Genomic DNA, 18,432 nt, shown 5'->3' with positions numbered 1-18,432 from the left:
TTCTCCTGAGCCCTCCTCTGATCGGGGTCATGTGGGGGTTAGGGTTAAAGTATGGGTCCTACCTTCTCCTGAGCCCTCCTCTGATCGTGGTCATGTGGGGGTTAGGGTTAAAATATGGGTCCTACCTTCTCCTGAGCTCTCTGATCGTGGTCATGTGGGGGTTAGGGTTAAAGTATGGGTCCTACCTTCTCCTGAGCCCTCCTCTGATCGGGGTCATGTGGGGGTTAGGGTTAAAGTATGGGTCCTACCTTCTCCTGAGCTCTCCTCTGATCGGGGTCATGTGGGGGTTAGGGTTAAAGTATGGGTCCTACCTTCTGAGCTCTCCTCTGATCGGAGTTAGGGTTAAATTATGGGTCCTACCTTCTGAGCTCTCCTCTGATCAGGGTCATGTGGGGGTTAGGGTTAAAATATGGGTCCTACCTTCTCCTGAGCCCTCCTCTGATCGTGGTCATGTGGGGGTTAGGGTTAAAATATGGGTCCTACCTTCTCCTGAGCTCTCTGATCGTGGTCATGTGGGGGTTAGGGTTAAAGTATGGGTCCTACCTTCTCCTGAGCCCTCCTCTGATCGTGGTCATGTGGGGGTTAGGGTTAAAATATGGGTCCTACCTTCTCCTGAGCTCTCTGATCGTGGTCATGTGGGGGTTAGGGTTAAAGTATGGGTCCTACCTTCTCCTGAGCCCTCTGATCGGGGTCATGTGGGGGTTAGGGTTAAAGTATGGGTCCTACCTCCTGAGCCCTCCTCTGATCGTGGTCATGTGGGGGTTAGGGTTAAAGTATGGGTCCTACCTTCTCCTGAGCCCTCCTCTGATCGTGGTCATGTGGGGGTTAGGGTTAAAATATGGGTCCTACCTTCTCCTGAGCTCTCTGATCGTGGTCATGTGGGGGTTAGGGTTAAAGTATGGGTCCTACCTTCTCCTGAGCCCTCTGATCGGGGTCATGTGGGGGTTAGGGTTAAAGTATGGGTCCTACCTCCTGAGCCCTCCTCTGATCGTGGTCATGTGGGGGTTAGGGTTAAAGTATGGGTCCTACCTTCTCGTGAGCTCTCCTCTGCTCAGGGTCGTGTGGGTGGAGCACCTGCAGCCTGCAAATGTCACACATGTCACCATGGAGATAGGGGCAGGTGTTTCCGTAGTGACACTGTCCTGCAGCAGCGTAGGGACAGAGTTGTTGCTGGGGGCAGGAGACAGGGAGTGGGACAGGGTAGGGGCTGGCCGTGGCAGAACACTCCAGACTGGTCCTGATGGCGTCCAGGTAGGAATGAGGTTTGGCGTGGGCGCTGTTTTCATGGTATTCCGCCCAACACTCCGCCTCGGTTACCTCTGGGCCATCTCCACCATAAGGCATCATTCTGCTGTCACAGCCCTGGGCTGGAACACACACACACACACAGGAAAGAGAATAGGATACAGTTCAAGGGAACAGACCTCTGGATTATACTGTTGGCTGCATTACATTGAACTACTAGTGGCAAACTAAACTACATACTGTAGCTTTCTCTCTCAGCACCAGGGGTTTCTACTACTGTAGCTTTCTCTCTCAGCACCAGGGGTTTCTACTACTGTAGCTTTCTCTCTCAGCACCAGGGGTTTCTACTACTGTAGCTTTCTCTCTCAGCACCAGGGGTTTCTACTACTGTAGCTTTCTCTCTCAGCACCAGGGGTTTCTACTACTGTAGCTTTCTCTCTCAGCACCAGGGGTTTCTACTACTGTAGCTTTCTCTCTCAGCACCAGGGGTTTCTACTACTGTAGCTTTCTCTCTCAGCACCAGGGGTTTCTACTACTGTAGCTTTCTCTCTCAGCACCAGGGGTTTCTACTACTGTAGCTTTATCTCTCAGCACCAGGGGTTTCTACTACTGTAGCTTTCTCTCTCAGCACCAGGGGTTTCTACTACTGTAGCTTTCTCTCTCAGCACCAGGGGTTTCTACTACTGTAGCTTTCTCTCTCAGCACCAGGGGTTTCTACTACTGTAGCTTTCTCTCTCAGCACCAGGGGTTTCTACTACTGTAGCTTTCTCTCTCAGCACCAGGGGTTTCTACTACTGTAGCTTTCTCTCTCAGCACCAGTGGTTTCTACTACTGTAGCTTTCGCTCTCAGCACCAGGGGTTTCTATTTATTAACCCTAACCCATTAGCTGCTGCCAAGGCATCAGTTAATTTTGCCAGACCCCAGGAAGAGTAAAGCCGTTATGAATGTATTGTAATGTTTTTAAAACTGTAACATATTTCACAGCACTAAGTGCGTGCCCTCAGGCCCCTACTCCACTACCTCATATCTAAAAGACACACACATGGGTTTTATGTGTCTGTTTGTGTTGCATCACAGTCCCTGCTGTTCCATAAGGTGTATTTTTATGTTTTTTTAAATCTGATTCTACTGCTTTCATCAGTTACCTGATGTGGAATAGAGTTCCATGTAGTCATGGTTCTATGTAGTACTGTGCGCCACCCATAGTCCGTTCTGGACTTGGGGACTGTGAAGAGACCTCTGGTGGTATGTCTTGTGGGGTATGTATGGGTGTCTGAGCTGTATGCTAGTAATTTAAAAACAGACAACTCTGTGCTTTCAATATTTCAAAACCTTTCATAAATACAAGTAGTGATGACGTCAATCTCTCTTCCACTTTGAGCAAGGAGAGATTGACATGCATATTATTAATGTTTGCTTTCTGTGTACATTCAAGGGCCAGCCGTGCTGCCCTGTTCTGAACCAATTGCAATTTTCTTAAGATCCTCTTTGTGGCACCTGACCACACGACTGAACTGTAGTCAAGGTGGGACAAAACTAGAGCCTGTTGGACCTGCCTTGATGATAGTGCTGTTAAGGTACAGCTGGGCTTTATTATGGACAGACTTCTCCCATTTTAGCTACTGGTGTATCAATATGTTTTGAAAATGACAGTTTACAATCCAGAGTTACTCCAAGCAGTTTAGTCACCTCAACTTGCTCAATTTCCACATTATTTATAACAAAATTTGAGGTTTAGGATTTAGTGAATGATTTGTCCCAAATACAATACTTTTGGTTTGAAAATTTAGGACCAACTTATTCCTTGCTATCCACTCTGAAACTGCTGCTCTTTAAGTGTTGCAGTAATTTCAGCCGCTGTAGTAGCTGATGTGTGTAGTGTTGAGTCATCCGCACACATAGGCCTTAAGTCAAAGCCAGTAGCATGTCGTTAGTAAAGATTGAGAAAAGGGGCCTAGACAGCTGCCCTGGGGAATTCCTGATTCTACCTGGATTATGTTGGAGAGGCTTCCATTAAAGAACACCCTCTGTGTTCTGTTAGACAGGTAACTCTATCCACAATAAAGCCATTACACATACAGTTCCAGTCAAAAGTTTGGACACACCTACTAATTCAAGGGTTTTTCTTTATTTTTAACTATTTTATACATTGTAGAATAATAGTGAAGACATCTAAACTATGAAATAACACATATGGAATCATGTAGTAAAGTAGCCACCCTTTGCCTTGATGGCAGCTTTGCACACTCCTTTGCACAGCTTCATGACATAATCACCTGGAAAGCATTTCAATTAACAGGTGTGCCTTGTTAAAAGTTAATTTGTGGAATTTCTTTCCTTAATGCGTTTGAGCCAATCAGTTGTGTTGTGACAAGGTAGGAGTGGTATACAGAAGATAGCCCTATTTGGTAAAAGACCAAGTCCATATTATGGCAAGAACAGCTCAAAGAAGCAAAGAGAAATGACAGTCCATCATTACTTAAAAACATGAAGGTCTGTCAATCTGGAAAATTTCAATAACTTTGAAAGTTTCTTCAAGTGCAGTCGCATACACTGCTATGATAACACTGGCTCTCATTAGGACCACCACAGGAAAGGAAGACCCAGTTACCTCTGCTGCAGAAGATACATTAATTTGAGTTAAGATTGCAGCCCAAAAAAATTATTCAGAGTTCAAGTAACAGACTGATAAGGGAATTATATGTTTAAAGGTAATGATTAAAGATTTCCACCCTGAAACATAACTAATTAGTAGTTTATGTAGCATGTATAATGAATAATTAAAGTACTAAACGTAAGTCCAACAAGGTTCAGAAGAGACCTGTGAGGGATAGAAATGTGTGTGTCTAAGAAAATACCGAGAACAATTCAACTGTGTTTGACCCGACCTGGCTAGAACTCTGAGAAACTTATGATAGGGCAGGGAGTCATTTTCAAGGTTCCTCTAATCTCGGGGGAATGGAACGGACAGCGCTGGGTAGTGATAAACAGTGGTGAGAACTCTGGGGAGGGATACATCCGACCTACTGTTTGTGTGGATGTATGTGCGTAAGTAAGGAGTGAACTATAAAATGGATGTCTTTGTATTATGAACTTCAGAGTGCTCTCGTGAATAAACATTGATTTGACTATTGTAAGCTGGGAATTCTGTCTGTTTCATTTAAACCAGAACTTTACAAACTCTGGGTTGCAGACTGAGTAGATTCATTGAAGTTTATGAACATTGATAACAAAATTCTATAACACAGACACATCTTAACATCCCTAACTGTTCAGAAGAGACTGCGTGAATCAGGACTTCATGGTCAAATTACTGCAAAGAAACCACTACTAAAGGACACCAATAAGAAGAAGAGACTTGCTTGGGCCAACAAACACGAGCAATGGACATTAGACCGGTGGAAATCTGTCTGATGAGTCCAAATTTTAGATTTTTGGTTCCAACCGCCGAGTCTTTGTGATAAGCAGAGTAGGTGAACGGTTGATCTCCGCATGTGTGGTTCCCACCGTGAAGCATGGAGGAGGAGGTGTGATGGTGCTTTGCTGGTGACACTGATTTATTTAGAATTCAAGGCACACTTAACCAGCATGGCTACCACAGCATTCTGCAGCAAAACGCCATTCCATCTGGTTTGCGCTTAGTCCCACTATCATTTGCTTTTCAACAGGACAGTGACCCAACACACCTCCAGGCTGTGCAAGGGCTATTTGACCAAGAAGGAGAGTGATGGAGTGCTGCATCAGATGACCTGGCCTCCACAATCACCTGACCTCAACCCAATTGAGATGGTTTGGGATGAGTTGGACCACAGAGTGAAGGAAAAGCAGCCAACAAGTGATCATTATATGTGGGAACTCCTTCAAGACTGTTGGAAAAGCATTCCTCTTGAAGCTGGTTGAGAGAATGCAAAGCTGTCATCTAGGCAAAGGGTGGCTAATCTAAAATATTTTGATTTGTTTAATTTATTAACCACTTTTTTGGTTAATACATGATTCCTTGTGTTATTTCATAGTTGATGTCTTCACTATTATACTACAATGTAGAAAATAGTACAAATAAAGAAAAACCCTTGAATGAGTAGGTGTGTCCAAACTTTTGACTGGTACTGTATGTTTTTCCAGCAGCAGACTATGATCAATAATGTCAAACGCCGCGCTGATGTCTAAAAAAAAATAAAAAAACAGCCCCCCCAATCTTTTTATCATAAATTTCTCTCAGCCAATCATCAGTCATTTGTGTAAGTGCTGTGCTTGAATGTCCTTCCTTATAAGCGTGCTGAAAGTCTTGTCAATTTGTTTACTGTAAAATAGCATTGTATCTGGTCAAAAAATGTTTTCCAAAAGTTTACTAAGGGTTGATAACAGGCTGATTGGTCGGCTATTTGAGCCAGTAAAAGGGGGTTTTACTATTCTTGGGTAGCGGAATGACTTTAGTTTCCCTCCAGGCCTGAGGGCACATGCTCTCTAGTAGGCTTAAATTGAAGATTTATAGGAGTGGCAATAGTATCCGCAGTAATTTTCCATCCAAGTTGTCAGACCCCAGTGGCTTGTCATTGTTGATATACAATTTTTCACCTCTTCCACACTGACTTCACGGAATTCAAATTCTTGTCTTCCATAATTTGGTCCGATATACTTGGATGTGTAGTGTCAGAGTTTGTTGCGGGCATGTCATGGCTAAGTTTGCCAATGAAAAAAATCATTAAAGTAATTGGCAATATCAGTCAGTTTTGTGATGAATGAGCCATCTGATTCAATTAATAATTGATCCAAGTTGGCCTTTTTTCCAAGAAATTTCATTTAAGCTTTTTACTATCATTCATTTAACTAGGCAAGTCAGTAAAGAACAAATTCTTATTGACAATGACAGCCAAGGAAGAGTTCTGCCTTGTTCAGGGGCAGAACAACAGATTTTTACCTTGTCAGCTCGAGGATTCGATCTGGCAACCTTTCGGTTACTGGCCCAACGCTCTAACCACTAGGCTACCTGCTGGTTACTGGCCCAACGCTCTAACCACTAGGCTACCTGCTGGTTACTGGCCCAACGCTCTAACCACTAGGCTACCTGCTGGTTACTGGCCCAACGCTCTAACCACTAGGCTACCTGCTGGTTACTGGCCCAACGCTCTAACCACTAGGCTACCTGCTGGTTACTGGCCCAACGCTCTAACCATTAGGCTACCTGCTGGTTACTGGCCCAACGCTCTAACCACTAGGCTACCCTGCTGGTTACTGGCCCAACGCTCTAACCACTAGGCTACCTGCTGGTTACTGGCCCAACGCTCTAACCACTAGGCTACCTGCTGGTTACTGGCCCAACGCTCTAACCACTAGGCTACCTGCTGGTTACTGGCCCAACGCTCTAACCACTAGGCTACCTGCTGGTTACTGGCCCAACGCTCTAACCACCTGGCTACCTGCCGCCCCCTTTGTTTTATAGTGTACTTTCTTCTTTTAATTCAGATGATTTCTCCATTGGCAGTACATTTGCCAATCGGTTGTGCAGCCAGACTTATTTGCCATTCCTTTTGCCTCATCCTACTCAACCATAAAATGTTTCAATACCTCATCAATCCACGGGGATTTAACATTTTTTAATAGTCATTTTCTTAAATGGGTGCATGCTTACTAGTAACTGGAATAAGCAATTTCATAAGTGTCAAGTCTGTTTGCTTCTCAATACACACCACGGATCAACAACATAGGAATCACTACAAAAAAACGTATTGTATGACCTCTTAAAACACTGTATTAGGCCCAGCCTTTGGTTTTCCTAGATATGGCTATTATATTGTGAACAACACTACATCCTATGGATCTGGATACTGCTTTAGAGCAGATTTCTGCAGCGTTAGTAAAGATGTGATCAATACATGTTGATTTCATTCCTGTGCTGTTTGCAACTACCCTGGTAGGTTGACTGATAACCTGAACCAGGTTGCAGGCACTGGTAACAGTTTGAAGCTTCTTCTTGAGTGGGCAGCTTGATGAAAGCCAGTCAATATTTAAAATCACCCAAAAAATGTGCACATACATTATCAAGCATTTCACACATTACTGACTGTTAGCACTTGGTGGTCTATAGCAGCTTCCCACCAGAATGGGCTTTAGGTGAGGCAGATGAACCTGTAGCCATATTACTTCAACAGTATTTAACATGAGATCCTCTCTAATCTTTACAGGAATATAAACAGCAACACCTCCACCACTGGCATTTGTCTTTTCTGTAAATGTTATAACCTTGTATTGCTACCACTGTATCATCAAAGGTATTGTCTAAGTGAGTTTCAGAGGGATATAAATTAGGTTACTTACATTGTGTCTACCACTGCCCCTGGTATAATGTGATTTGCTAAAGCATTATGATGACTCGGCGACACAATGGTAGGGATGAACTGAGCTGGGCCATTGATAAGTCATTGTCTCAACGCAGCCTTATAGTGCTGTGAAATGATCCAGGATCCTGCATGATTTGGGTGAACCCCATCGTCCTTATAAAACCCGTTTCGTTTCCAAAAGGTATCGAAATTGTCAACAAAAGTAACACCCATTGAGCTGCAATAATCACGTAGCCAGTTGTGAAGAGAAATAATCTTGCTAAAGCGTTTAATGCCATGATTCAGACAGGGCACAGGGCCAGATATGATGGGTCTTTTATTAGTGTGTAGCAGAGTCAATCAAAAATCCAGTTTCAACTGTTCAAAGCTGCCCTTCATAATGTCATTAAAACCCACATGGACTATGATAGAATCGATGTCCATGTCCTGGCGTAGTGCATTCGGGAGCAGCTTAGTGATGTAATTTACTTGAGCTCCGGGATAGGACATTGTTTTTGCACCAAGAATAGTCATTTCTTAACATGGAGCTGCACAAAATCACGGCTGGCGAGGATATCCGCCCACTCCCACGTTTCAAAGGATGGTGCAGGCCTCCGACAGATGGAGAAGCCGGGACAGCAGGGACAGAAGGTTGCCGACGTCAACTTCGAAATCTTAGGGGAAGGAGAAGGAGTAGGCACAGGTAACCCCAGCGTGGAAGATGCAGGACGATCAGGCTCCAGACACAGGTAACCCCAGCATAGAAGATGCAGGACGATCAGGCTCCAGACACAGGTAACCCCAGCGTGGAAGGTGCAGGGAAAATCAGGCTCTAGACACAGGTAACCCCAGCGTGGAAGATCAGGCTCCAGACACAGGTAACCCCAGCGTGGAAGGTGCAGGAAGATCAGGAACTAGACAGGTAACCCCAGCGTGGAAGATCAGGCTCCAGACACAGGTAACCCCAGCATGGAAGATGCAGGGAAGATCAGGCTCCAGACACAGGTAACCCCAGCATGGAAGATGCAGGAAGATCAGGCTCCAGACACAGGTAACCCCAGCGGGGAAGGTGCAGGAAGATCAGGCTCCAGACACAGGTAACCCCAGCGTGGAAAATCAGGCTCCAGACACAGGTAACCCCAGCATGGAAGATGCAGGAAGATCAGGCTCCAGACACAGGTAACCCCAGCGTGGAAGGTGCAGGAAGATCAGGCTCCAGGACGGTTTAACTATTCGTTGTTTGCATCCGCTCCAGGCCTCTTGTTAGGAGTGTAGACTGCTTTGCGAGAGGCCGCTGTGTTCGGCTTCCACGGCTCGTGACATGCGAACATTGTTGATTGCCATGTTCCTCTGGCTGTGCTCCTTCGACCGCTATCAGGTGGGGGAGCTCCGGGCAACACTGGCCAGTCGGATAACAACCAACGACAAGGCGGAGATTAGGGTTGCAAAATGACTGGCACTTTCAATAAATTCCCTGTTTTTCCATAAATCCTGGTTTGAGTAGTCTGGATTTCCTGCTTATTCCTTCCTGATTTCTGGAAAACCATGTAATTTATTGAAAGTTCCTGGAATTTTGCAACCCCAACGGAGATGCATCCAACAAGCGCAAACACCGTCCAGCCACCGGCATAGAAAAGGTAAACATTTCACTCTGCGTTTTCCCCAGTTTCTTACGTAGGTTGGCGACCTGCATGATTAACGAAGCCACCTCAATACTATAAATCCTCGGCAAGCAAACAATTGTCGCATTGGAACTCTGAGTGATCCAGTTTGTCCTGAAACAGATCGTAGTAGATACAGCACTGGAACACAGTGGTCTGGTTTATCCTGAAACAGATCGTAGTAGATACAGCTCCTACAGCACTGGAACAGTGGTCTGGTTTATCCTGTAACAGATCGTAGTAGATACAGCTCCTACAGCACTGGAACACAGTGGTCTGGTTTATCCTGTAACAGATCGTAGTAGATACAGCTCCTACAGCACTGGAACACAGTGGTCTGGTTTATCCTGAAACAGATCGTAGTAGATACAGCTCCTACAGCACTGGAACACAGTGGTCTGGTTTGTCCTGTAACAGATCGTAGTAGATACAGCTCCTACAGCACTGGAACACAGTGGTCTGGTTTGTCCTGTAACAGATCGTAGTAGATACAGCTCCTACAGCACTGGAACACAGTGGTCTGGTTTGTCCTGTAACAGATCGTAGTAGATACAGCTCCTACAGCACTGGAACACAGTGGTCTGGTTTGTACTGAAACAGATCGTAGTAGATACAGCTCCTACAGCACTGGAACACAGTGGTCTGGTTTGTCCTGTAACAGATCGTAGTAGATACAGCTCCTACAGCACTGGAACACAGTGGTCTGGTTTGTCCTGTAACAGATCGTAGTAGATACAGCACTGGAACACAGTGGTCTGGTTTATCCTGAAACAGATCGTAGTAGATACAGCTCCTACAGCACTGGAACACAGTGGTCTGGTTTGTCCTGTAACAGATCGTAGTAGATACAGCTCCTACAGCACTGGAACACAGTGGTCTGGTTTGTCCTGTAACAGATCGTAGTAGATACAGCTCCTACAGCACTGGAACACAGTGGTCTGGTTTGTCCTGAAACAGATCGTAGTAGATACAGCTCCTACAGCACTGGAACACAGTGGTCTGGTTTGTCCTGAAACAGATCGTAGTAGATACAGCTCCTACAGCACTGGAACACAGTGGTCTGGTTTGTCCTGTAACAGATCGTAGTAGATACAGCTCCTACAGCACTGGAACACAGTGGTCTGGTTTGTCCTGTAACAGATCGTAGTAGATACAGCTCCTACAGCACTGGAACACAGTGGTCTGGTTTGTCCTGTAACAGATCGTAGTAGATACAGCTCCTACAGCACTGGAACACAGTGGTCTGGTTTGTCCTGTAACAGATCGTAGTAGATACGGCTCCTACAGCACTGGAACACAGTGGTCTGGTTTGTCCTGTAACAGATCGTAGTAGATACAGCTCCTACAGCACTGGAACACAGTGGTCTGGTTTGTCCTGTAACAGATCGTAGTAGATACAGCTCCTACAGCACTGGAACCATTCATTTACTTCTCCAGATAAAGATGCTCCATTGCAAAACTCATCTGGGACTAACTTCATTAGCTTGATGGCTAACGTTTGGAGTTTAGAGGCTCTTTCAAGCAGACTTGAACTTGTCAGTTAAGCGGGATTCCGGGACAATAGCGGTTCTAGATGTTAAAAGCTAACCGCGTCGCGGAATCCATGCAAAAACAAGTTTGGTATTTGTTTAACAAAGATTGGTTATGTTTTAGTTAAAATAACAAACCCGAGTGTTTCCAGCATACAGTGTTCAGTACCTCTATCTCTCAGCACCAGGGGTTTCTTCCCTCCATTGTGCCTGGGTGGGGGTGCAGAGTTGCCTGGATGTCCCGGGACAGCAACACCAGGGGGAATGAAGGCCCCAGCAGTGATGGGGTTTCTGTTAGGGAGGTCCATGGGCACACCTCTCCCCCCTCCACCACCACCACCAGCCGGCTTGATGTGGTCATACCTACAACACAGTGAGAGTCACACACCATCATAATAACAGATATTGAACACGATGGTTGGGCTATGTACATAAAACGCATACAGTGACTGTAGATTGGGGATTATGTTGTATATTGGTATTGTACTGTTAGTTACTTACTGCACTGTAAGCATCATGAGCATTTCGCTGCACCTGCTTTCACATATGATAATCTGTGTACGCGACCAATGAACTTTGATCACTTACGCTGCTGCTACTGTTATATCTAGCTGTTGCCTAGTCATTTTATTCCTAATTATATGTACATATCTACCTCAATTACCTCGTACCCCATGTATATATAGCCACGTTATCATTGTGAATTTATTATGTATTATTACTTTTCTATTTTCGTTTTTTGCGTTGTTGGGAAGGGCCTGTAAGTAATAATGTCACAGTTGGCCTATTTTATAAAACATTTGACAATTAAAATGTGATTTGTAGCCTACATTCCAGCCCATCGGTGTGGTCAGTATGTTGGATCTTACCTGCAGCGGTCTCCGTAGGCACACACACCTCTCTGGTAGAACTTACATATGGTTGAAGGTTTACTGGTGGTCAGGTCATGAGAGAACATGCACCTATTCCCCTCTCGGCAGACACCATGGAGAAAATACCTGCATAGCAACACAAGAAACCGGTAGAATTAGCAGAGGTTAGCTATGATATCTACTGCTAGCTACGTATTGAGGCCTGGTGTTCGGGGATAGAGTCTGATTAGGTTCATATACTGGAGTGATTGGAGGCTACTGGTTAGCAACAGAAACGGTCTGACATCATCAGCTTCTTGCTGGTAGGTGTCATTCATACACGCTAGCCTAGCTAACTAGCAGCTAACATAGCTAGCTACTGGTAGCTGCACTTTCTAGTGCTAACTAGCAAGCAAAAGCACCAATCGCGTGATTCATGGAAATGTTCACTTTGCACAACACACTGCAGCATGTTTTCACAAATATATCGTACCAGTATCGTTAGCGGCATCCCAGCTAACTTTAGCTAGCTAAGAAGCTAACATCTGCCAAATACAAGAACTGAAACAGCTCGAAGCAAGACACACACTCAACAAACAGTAAACACGGGACAAGTTCTACCTGCAGGTGACTTGCTTCGTGTTCATTTTTTATGCTCAATAACATTGGGGCGACGGTATTTATGTTCCCGTTGTCACGTTTGAGTGCAAGCAAAAACTCCCGCCTATAAACCCCCAGATTCAATGAACGAAAGGTTCCGAGGGGAAGGTTCAAGACAGGTAGGTAGCCAGGTATGAGTCTCTCGAGAATACGACAGGTATGTTTAAAAACGATTATCTTTAAGAATAAATAAACAGTTATTCTTTATGAATAAAAAATAATTTTTAACGCGTTGTAATTGTTTCCTTTTTTTAGCAACGTTTATAACCCTTAAAAACGCCAGTGTGTGTCACCTAGCTCTGCACTTCCCGGTTCAACCTTCCAATGGACTGCACTGTCTTGAAGTTTAACCATTGTGGAAGAAAAATCTATAGTTTTGACAAAAATAGGCTCCAAACAGAAAACACAGGGCGAAAATGCCCAATCTGTCAGGAGCAGATGAGATTCAGTCTCCTCGAGGCACCTGTCATAGTTCCATGTCCATTTAGTAATGGACACAAGGTCCGGTGCGCCTTCCTCATTGGATCCTCACTGGGACCTGCTTTTCTTAGGTAAAACCAACACTTTACTGATATTTTTACTGTATTCTCATATTGTCAACAAATGTTTATTTATTTTTGCAACATTGAATGTTAAAAGGTAAATCATTTTAAATGTGTATTTTCAACTTTCATGTGTCTTCCTGACCGGACCTGTCATGGTGTTTGTCACAGTGAATGGCAGGACTCGGAGCTGCATGTTGGAGTTACTAACTCACAAGGTGCCTTCAGAATAGTTTACTTGCAGTTTGAATATCAAAACAGCCAGTTTGGGTGTTAGACTGGACTAGGTAACTAGAGCTGATGTCTGTGTTCAAGGTGTGGTGTACAGCTACACCTCCTCAGGGGTCCAGAGAGAGGAACAGGGCTGGGAGCAATGCCTCTCTGTGCCGCTGGTGGCCCCCGGGACTGGCAGGGACAGCCTAGCTGGGACACTGTGGGACAGTGAGCTGGAACAGTTCTCCCTCCTCTCCACCTGGTCACGACACAGGTGAATATTACAAATGGAAATAGTTAATTCTGAAAACCTAATAGATATAAGATGGTGGTTCCACTTTATAAACCCCACATAAAGAATACCTTTAATATAAAGGGGTTCTAAGTAGTTTACAATAACAAAAACTTCAACATGATTATTTTGATTAAGACAGACTAATCTCCAAAAGTATTTGTACTGTGACAATGTTTTTGTTTGTTTTGGCTCTGTACTCCAGCACTTTGGATTTTAACCGATACAAATAATTTGAGGGTATTTTCATCCATATCAGGTGAACCGTTTAGAAATCCCCTCCCCCCTCCCTGAACTGGTCGGAAATTACAGCTTTTTGTACATAGTCGTCCCCATTTTAGGGAACAAAAAGTATTGGGACACTTATGTGTATTAAAGTAGTAAAAAGTTAAGTATTTGGTCCCCTTCATAGCACGCAGTGACTACATGAAGCCTGTGACTCTACACATTTGTTGGATGCATTTGCTGTTTGTTTTGGTTGTGTTTCAGATTATTTTGTGCCCAATAGAAATGAATGCTAAATAATGTATTGTGTCATTTTGGAGTCACTTACATTGTGAATTGAATATGTTTCTAAACACTTCTACACTTCTTCATGTGAATGCTACCATGATTACAGATAATCAATTCTGAATGAATCGTGGATAATGATAAGTGAGAAAGTTAGACGCACAAATATCATACCCCCAAGACATACTAAGCTCTCACCATTACAATAACTGGGGAGGTTAGCATTTTGGGGGGGTATAATATGTGCGTCTAACTTTCTCACTCATTATAATTCACAATTAATTCAGGATTATTCATAATCATAATATAGAACCAAATACTAAACGTTTTTAATACACATAAGTGAATTTGTCCCAATACATTTGGGCCCCTAATATGGGGGCACTACTGTATGTACAAAAAGGGCTGTAATTTTGAAACGGTTCACCCGATACAGATGAAAATAACCTCAAATTAAAGCTGACAGTCTGCCCTTTAACCTCAGTCATTGTATCATTTCAAATCCGAAGTGGAGTACAGAGCCAAAACAACAACACGTGTCACTGAAGCTCACTGTATTTGCTCCAGATTTGAAGAGGAGAGGGAGTTTGGCTCGTGTTGCTATGGCTTTGCCCTGTCCTTCCTGAACCAGCTGAGGAGAGCAGAGGGCAGAGAGTCAGTCACTAGGGATGACTTCACACAGCAACATGTCCTGCCCCACGTTAAGACTGCCTCCAGATACATCACAGTCTACCAAGAGATCCATCAACATGGTTTCTACGTAGCTGATATATAAGATGCTTGTATTTAGTGTAATTTTCAGAGGGATTGGGATAAAGCTGAAGGACCTCCTGTTGGATGTTGTATAGAATTGATATTGTTAATACTTAGTTGTTCAGCACAGATACATCCTGATGCTTTTAATTTTTTAAAGTAATTTACTGAATATGGGTAGATGAATGTCTGTATTTTATACTCTTGAGCAAACTTTCACAAAAGCTCTGAAGAAGGCCTGGAGGCCGACAAGTAAGCTTGAATAAAATAAGTGATACTCGCAAGAGCAGTTTGCAGGGCTCATTTTAATTTCAAGTATTCACATTATTCCCAATCACCTGCAACCAGACAACTCAGAAGTGGGAGTGCTTTTTTAAATGAGCTCTACACTATGTAAAGGAAACCACAGTGTATAGTAGCTGACATGGAAAAACAATCTCCAACAAACATTTAAACAACACCACACCATGTGTTATTGACAACACCTCGCCATGTGTTATTGACAACACCACACCATGGGTTATTGACAACACCACACCATGTGTTATTGACAACACCTCGCCATGTGTTATTGACAACACCACACCATGGGTTATTGACAACACCACACCATGTGTTATTGACAACACCACACCATGTGTTATTGACAACACCTCGCCATGTGTTATTGACAACACCACACCATGGGTTATTGACAACACCACACCATGTGTTATTGACAACACCTCGCCATGTGTTATTGACAACACCACACCATGGGTTATTGACAACACCACACCATGGGTTATTGACAACACCATACCATGGGTTATTGACAACACCACACCATGGGTTATTGACAACACCACACCATCACATGTGTTATTGACAACACCTCGCCATGTGTTATTGACAACACCACACCATGGGTTATTGATAACACCTCACCATCTCATGTGTTATTGACAACACCACACCATGTGTTATTGACAACACCTCGCCATGTGTTATTGACAACACCATCCCATGGGTTATTGACAACACCACACCATGTGTTATTGACAACACCTCGCCATGTGTTATTGACAACACCATCCCATGGGTTATTGACAACACCACACCATAAGTTATTGACAACACCACACCATGTGTTATTGACAACACCACACCATCACATGTGTTGTTGACAACACCACACAATTTGTTATTGACAACACCAGCACTTGTGTTGTTGACAACACCATCCCATGTGTTATTGACAACACCACACCATCACATGTGTTGTTGACAACACCACACCATCACATGTGTTATTGACAACACCATCCCATGTGTTATTGACAACACCACACCATACCATGTGTTGTTGACAACACCACACGATTTGTTATTGACAACACCATACCATGTGTTATTGACAACACCATACCATGGGTTATTGACAACACCACACCATGTGTTATTGACAACACCATACCATGTGTTATTGACAACACCATACCATGTGTTATTGACAACACCACACCATGTGTTATTGACAACACCGTCCCATGTGTTATTGACAACACCACACCATCCCCTGTGTTGTTGACAACACCATCCCATGTGTTATTGACAACACCACACCATGTGTTATTGAAAACACCACACCATCCCATGTGTAATTGACAACACCACACCATGCCCTGTGTTGTTGACAAAACCACACCATACCATGTGTTATTGACAACAACACACCATGTGTTATTGACAACAACACACCATGTGTTATTGACAACAACACACCATGTGTTATTGACAACACCACACGATGTGTTATTGACAACACCACACCGTGTTATTGACAACACCATCCCATATGTAATTGACAACACCACACCATGCCCAGTGTTGTTGACAAAACCACACCACACCATGTGTTATTGACAACACCACACCATACCCTGAGTTGTTGACAAAACCACACGATACCATGTGTTATTGACAATACCATACGTTGCGTTATTGACAACACCACACCATGTGTCATTGACAACACCATCCCATTTGGTGTTGACAACACCACAACATTTGTTATTGACAAAACCATACGATGTGTTATTGATAACAACACACCATCCCATGTGTTACTCACAACAACACAATCCCATGTGCTGCTGACAACCATACCATATGTTATTGACAACAACATGCGATGGGTTATTGACAACACCATACCATGTGTTATTGACAACACCACACCATGTGTTATTGACAACACCATCCCATGTGTTATTGACAACACCATCCCATGTGTTATTGACAACACCACACCATGTGTTATTGACAACACCCTCCCATGTGTTATTGACAACACCACACCATGTGTTATTGACAACACAATCCTATGTGTTGTTGATAAACACCACACCATGTGTTATTGACAACACCATCCCATGTGTTATTGACAACACCACACCATGTGTTATTGACAACACCACACCATGTGTTATTGACAACACCATGCCATGCCCTGTGTTGTTGACAAAACCACACGATACCATTTGTTATTGACAACACCATGCGATGGGTTATTGACAACACCACACCATCCCCTGCGTTATTGACAACACCACACAATGTGTCATTGACAACACCATCCCATGGGTTTTTGACAACACCATAGCATGAGTTATTGACAACACCATCCCATTTGGTGTTGACAACACCACAACATTTGTTATTGACAACACCACACCATCCCATTTGGTGTTGACAACACCATACGATGTGTTATTGACAACACCATACCGTGGGTTATTGACAACAACACACCATCCCATGTGTTATTGACAACAACACACCATCCCGTGTGTTACTCACAACAACACACCATCCCGTGTGTTACTCACAACAACACACCATCCCGTGGGTTATTGACAACACCATACCATGAGTTATTGACAACACCATACCATGAGTTATTGACAACACCAAACCATACCATGTGTTGTTGCAACACCATCCCATATATTTCTGACAACACCACACCATGTGTTTTTGACAACACCATCCCATGTGTTATTGACAAAACCACACCGTCTTATGCTATTTACAACACCACACCATAACCTGTGTTTTTGACAATACCAGACCTTCCCTTGTGTTGTTGACAACACCACACCATGTGTTATTGACAACACCATACCATGTGTTATTGACAGCACCATACCATGTGGTATTGACAACACCATACTCTGTTCTGACCCTTTACAGTGAACTACCGAGACTGTATAGGACTGACCCTAACCCTTTACAGTGAACTGTCTAGACAGTATAAGACTGACCATAACCCTTTACAGTGAACTGTCTAGACAGTATAGGACTGACCATAACCTTTTACAGTGAACTACTTAGACAGTATAGGACTGACCCTTTACAGTGAACTACCTAGACTGTATAGGACTGACCATAACCCTTTACAGTGAACTACCTAGACAGTATAGGACTGACCATAACCCTTTACAGTGAACTACCTAGACAGTATAGGACTGACCATAACCCTTTACAGTGAACTACCTAGACAGTATAGGACTGACCATAACCCTTTACAGTGAACTGTCTAGACAGTATAGGACTGACCCTTTACAGTGAACTGTCTAGACAGTATAGGACTGACCCTAACCCTTTACAGTGAACTACCTAGACAGTATAGGACTGACCATAACCCTTTACAGTGAACTGTCTAGACAGTATAGGACTGACCCTAACCCTTTACAGTGAACTACCTAGACAGTATAGGACTGACCCTTTACAGTGAACTGTCTAGACAGTATAGGACTGACCATAACCCTTTACAGTGAACTACCTAGACAGTATAGGACTGACCCTTTACAGTGA

At 43.7% G+C, this 18,432-nt stretch overlaps 2 protein-coding genes across 2 annotated transcripts in view; one reads left to right on the top strand and one right to left on the bottom strand.

Annotated features, from left to right (window-relative positions):
• The window catches only part of LOC115149906 (probable E3 ubiquitin-protein ligase makorin-2), a 33,703-nt gene extending 21,394 nt beyond the window's left edge, over positions 1-12,309 (bottom strand). Inside the window, exons 1-4 of the mRNA XM_029692703.1 lie at positions 12,226-12,309; positions 11,623-11,751; positions 10,923-11,116; positions 1,030-1,367 (exon numbers count right to left, since the gene is read on the bottom strand). Coding sequence (XP_029548563.1) covers positions 1,030-1,367; positions 10,923-11,116; positions 11,623-11,751; positions 12,226-12,251 — 687 coding nt within the window. The 5' untranslated portion in view covers positions 12,252-12,309. The remainder of the gene's footprint in view (positions 1-1,029; positions 1,368-10,922; positions 11,117-11,622; positions 11,752-12,225) is intronic.
• Positions 12,310-12,562: 253 nt separating this feature from the next.
• On the top strand, positions 12,563-14,860 carry mkrn2os.1 (MKRN2 opposite strand, tandem duplicate 1). Its single transcript, XM_029692704.1, has 4 exons — positions 12,563-12,815; positions 12,978-13,024; positions 13,122-13,293; positions 14,389-14,860. The coding sequence occupies exons 1-4, from the start codon at positions 12,589-12,591 to the stop codon at positions 14,594-14,596; spliced, it is 654 nt and encodes a 217-aa protein (XP_029548564.1). The 5' UTR covers positions 12,563-12,588; the 3' UTR covers positions 14,597-14,860.
• The last annotated feature ends 3,572 nt before the right edge of the window (positions 14,861-18,432 follow it).

This window comes from Salmo trutta, chromosome 16 (assembly GCF_901001165.1).
Source record: "Salmo trutta chromosome 16, fSalTru1.1, whole genome shotgun sequence".
Taxonomy (NCBI): Eukaryota; Metazoa; Chordata; class Actinopteri; order Salmoniformes; family Salmonidae; genus Salmo; species Salmo trutta.
This window is presented reverse-complemented; position numbering and strand designations above follow the sequence as displayed.

What these genes read in the sequence shown, in the direction of transcription:
- mkrn2os.1 (XM_029692704.1), top strand. Translation starts at nt 12,589, where the DNA reads ATGGACTGCACTGTCTTGAAGTTTAACCATTGTGGAAGAAAAATCTAT. An exon ending in TGGAGTTACTAACTCACAAG is followed by an intron (nt 13,025 to 13,121) that starts GTGCCTTCAGAA and finishes TCTGTGTTCAAG; the next exon opens with GTGTGGTGTACAGCTACACC. An exon ending in TCCACCTGGTCACGACACAG is followed by an intron (nt 13,294 to 14,388) that starts GTGAATATTACA and finishes TATTTGCTCCAG; the next exon opens with ATTTGAAGAGGAGAGGGAGT.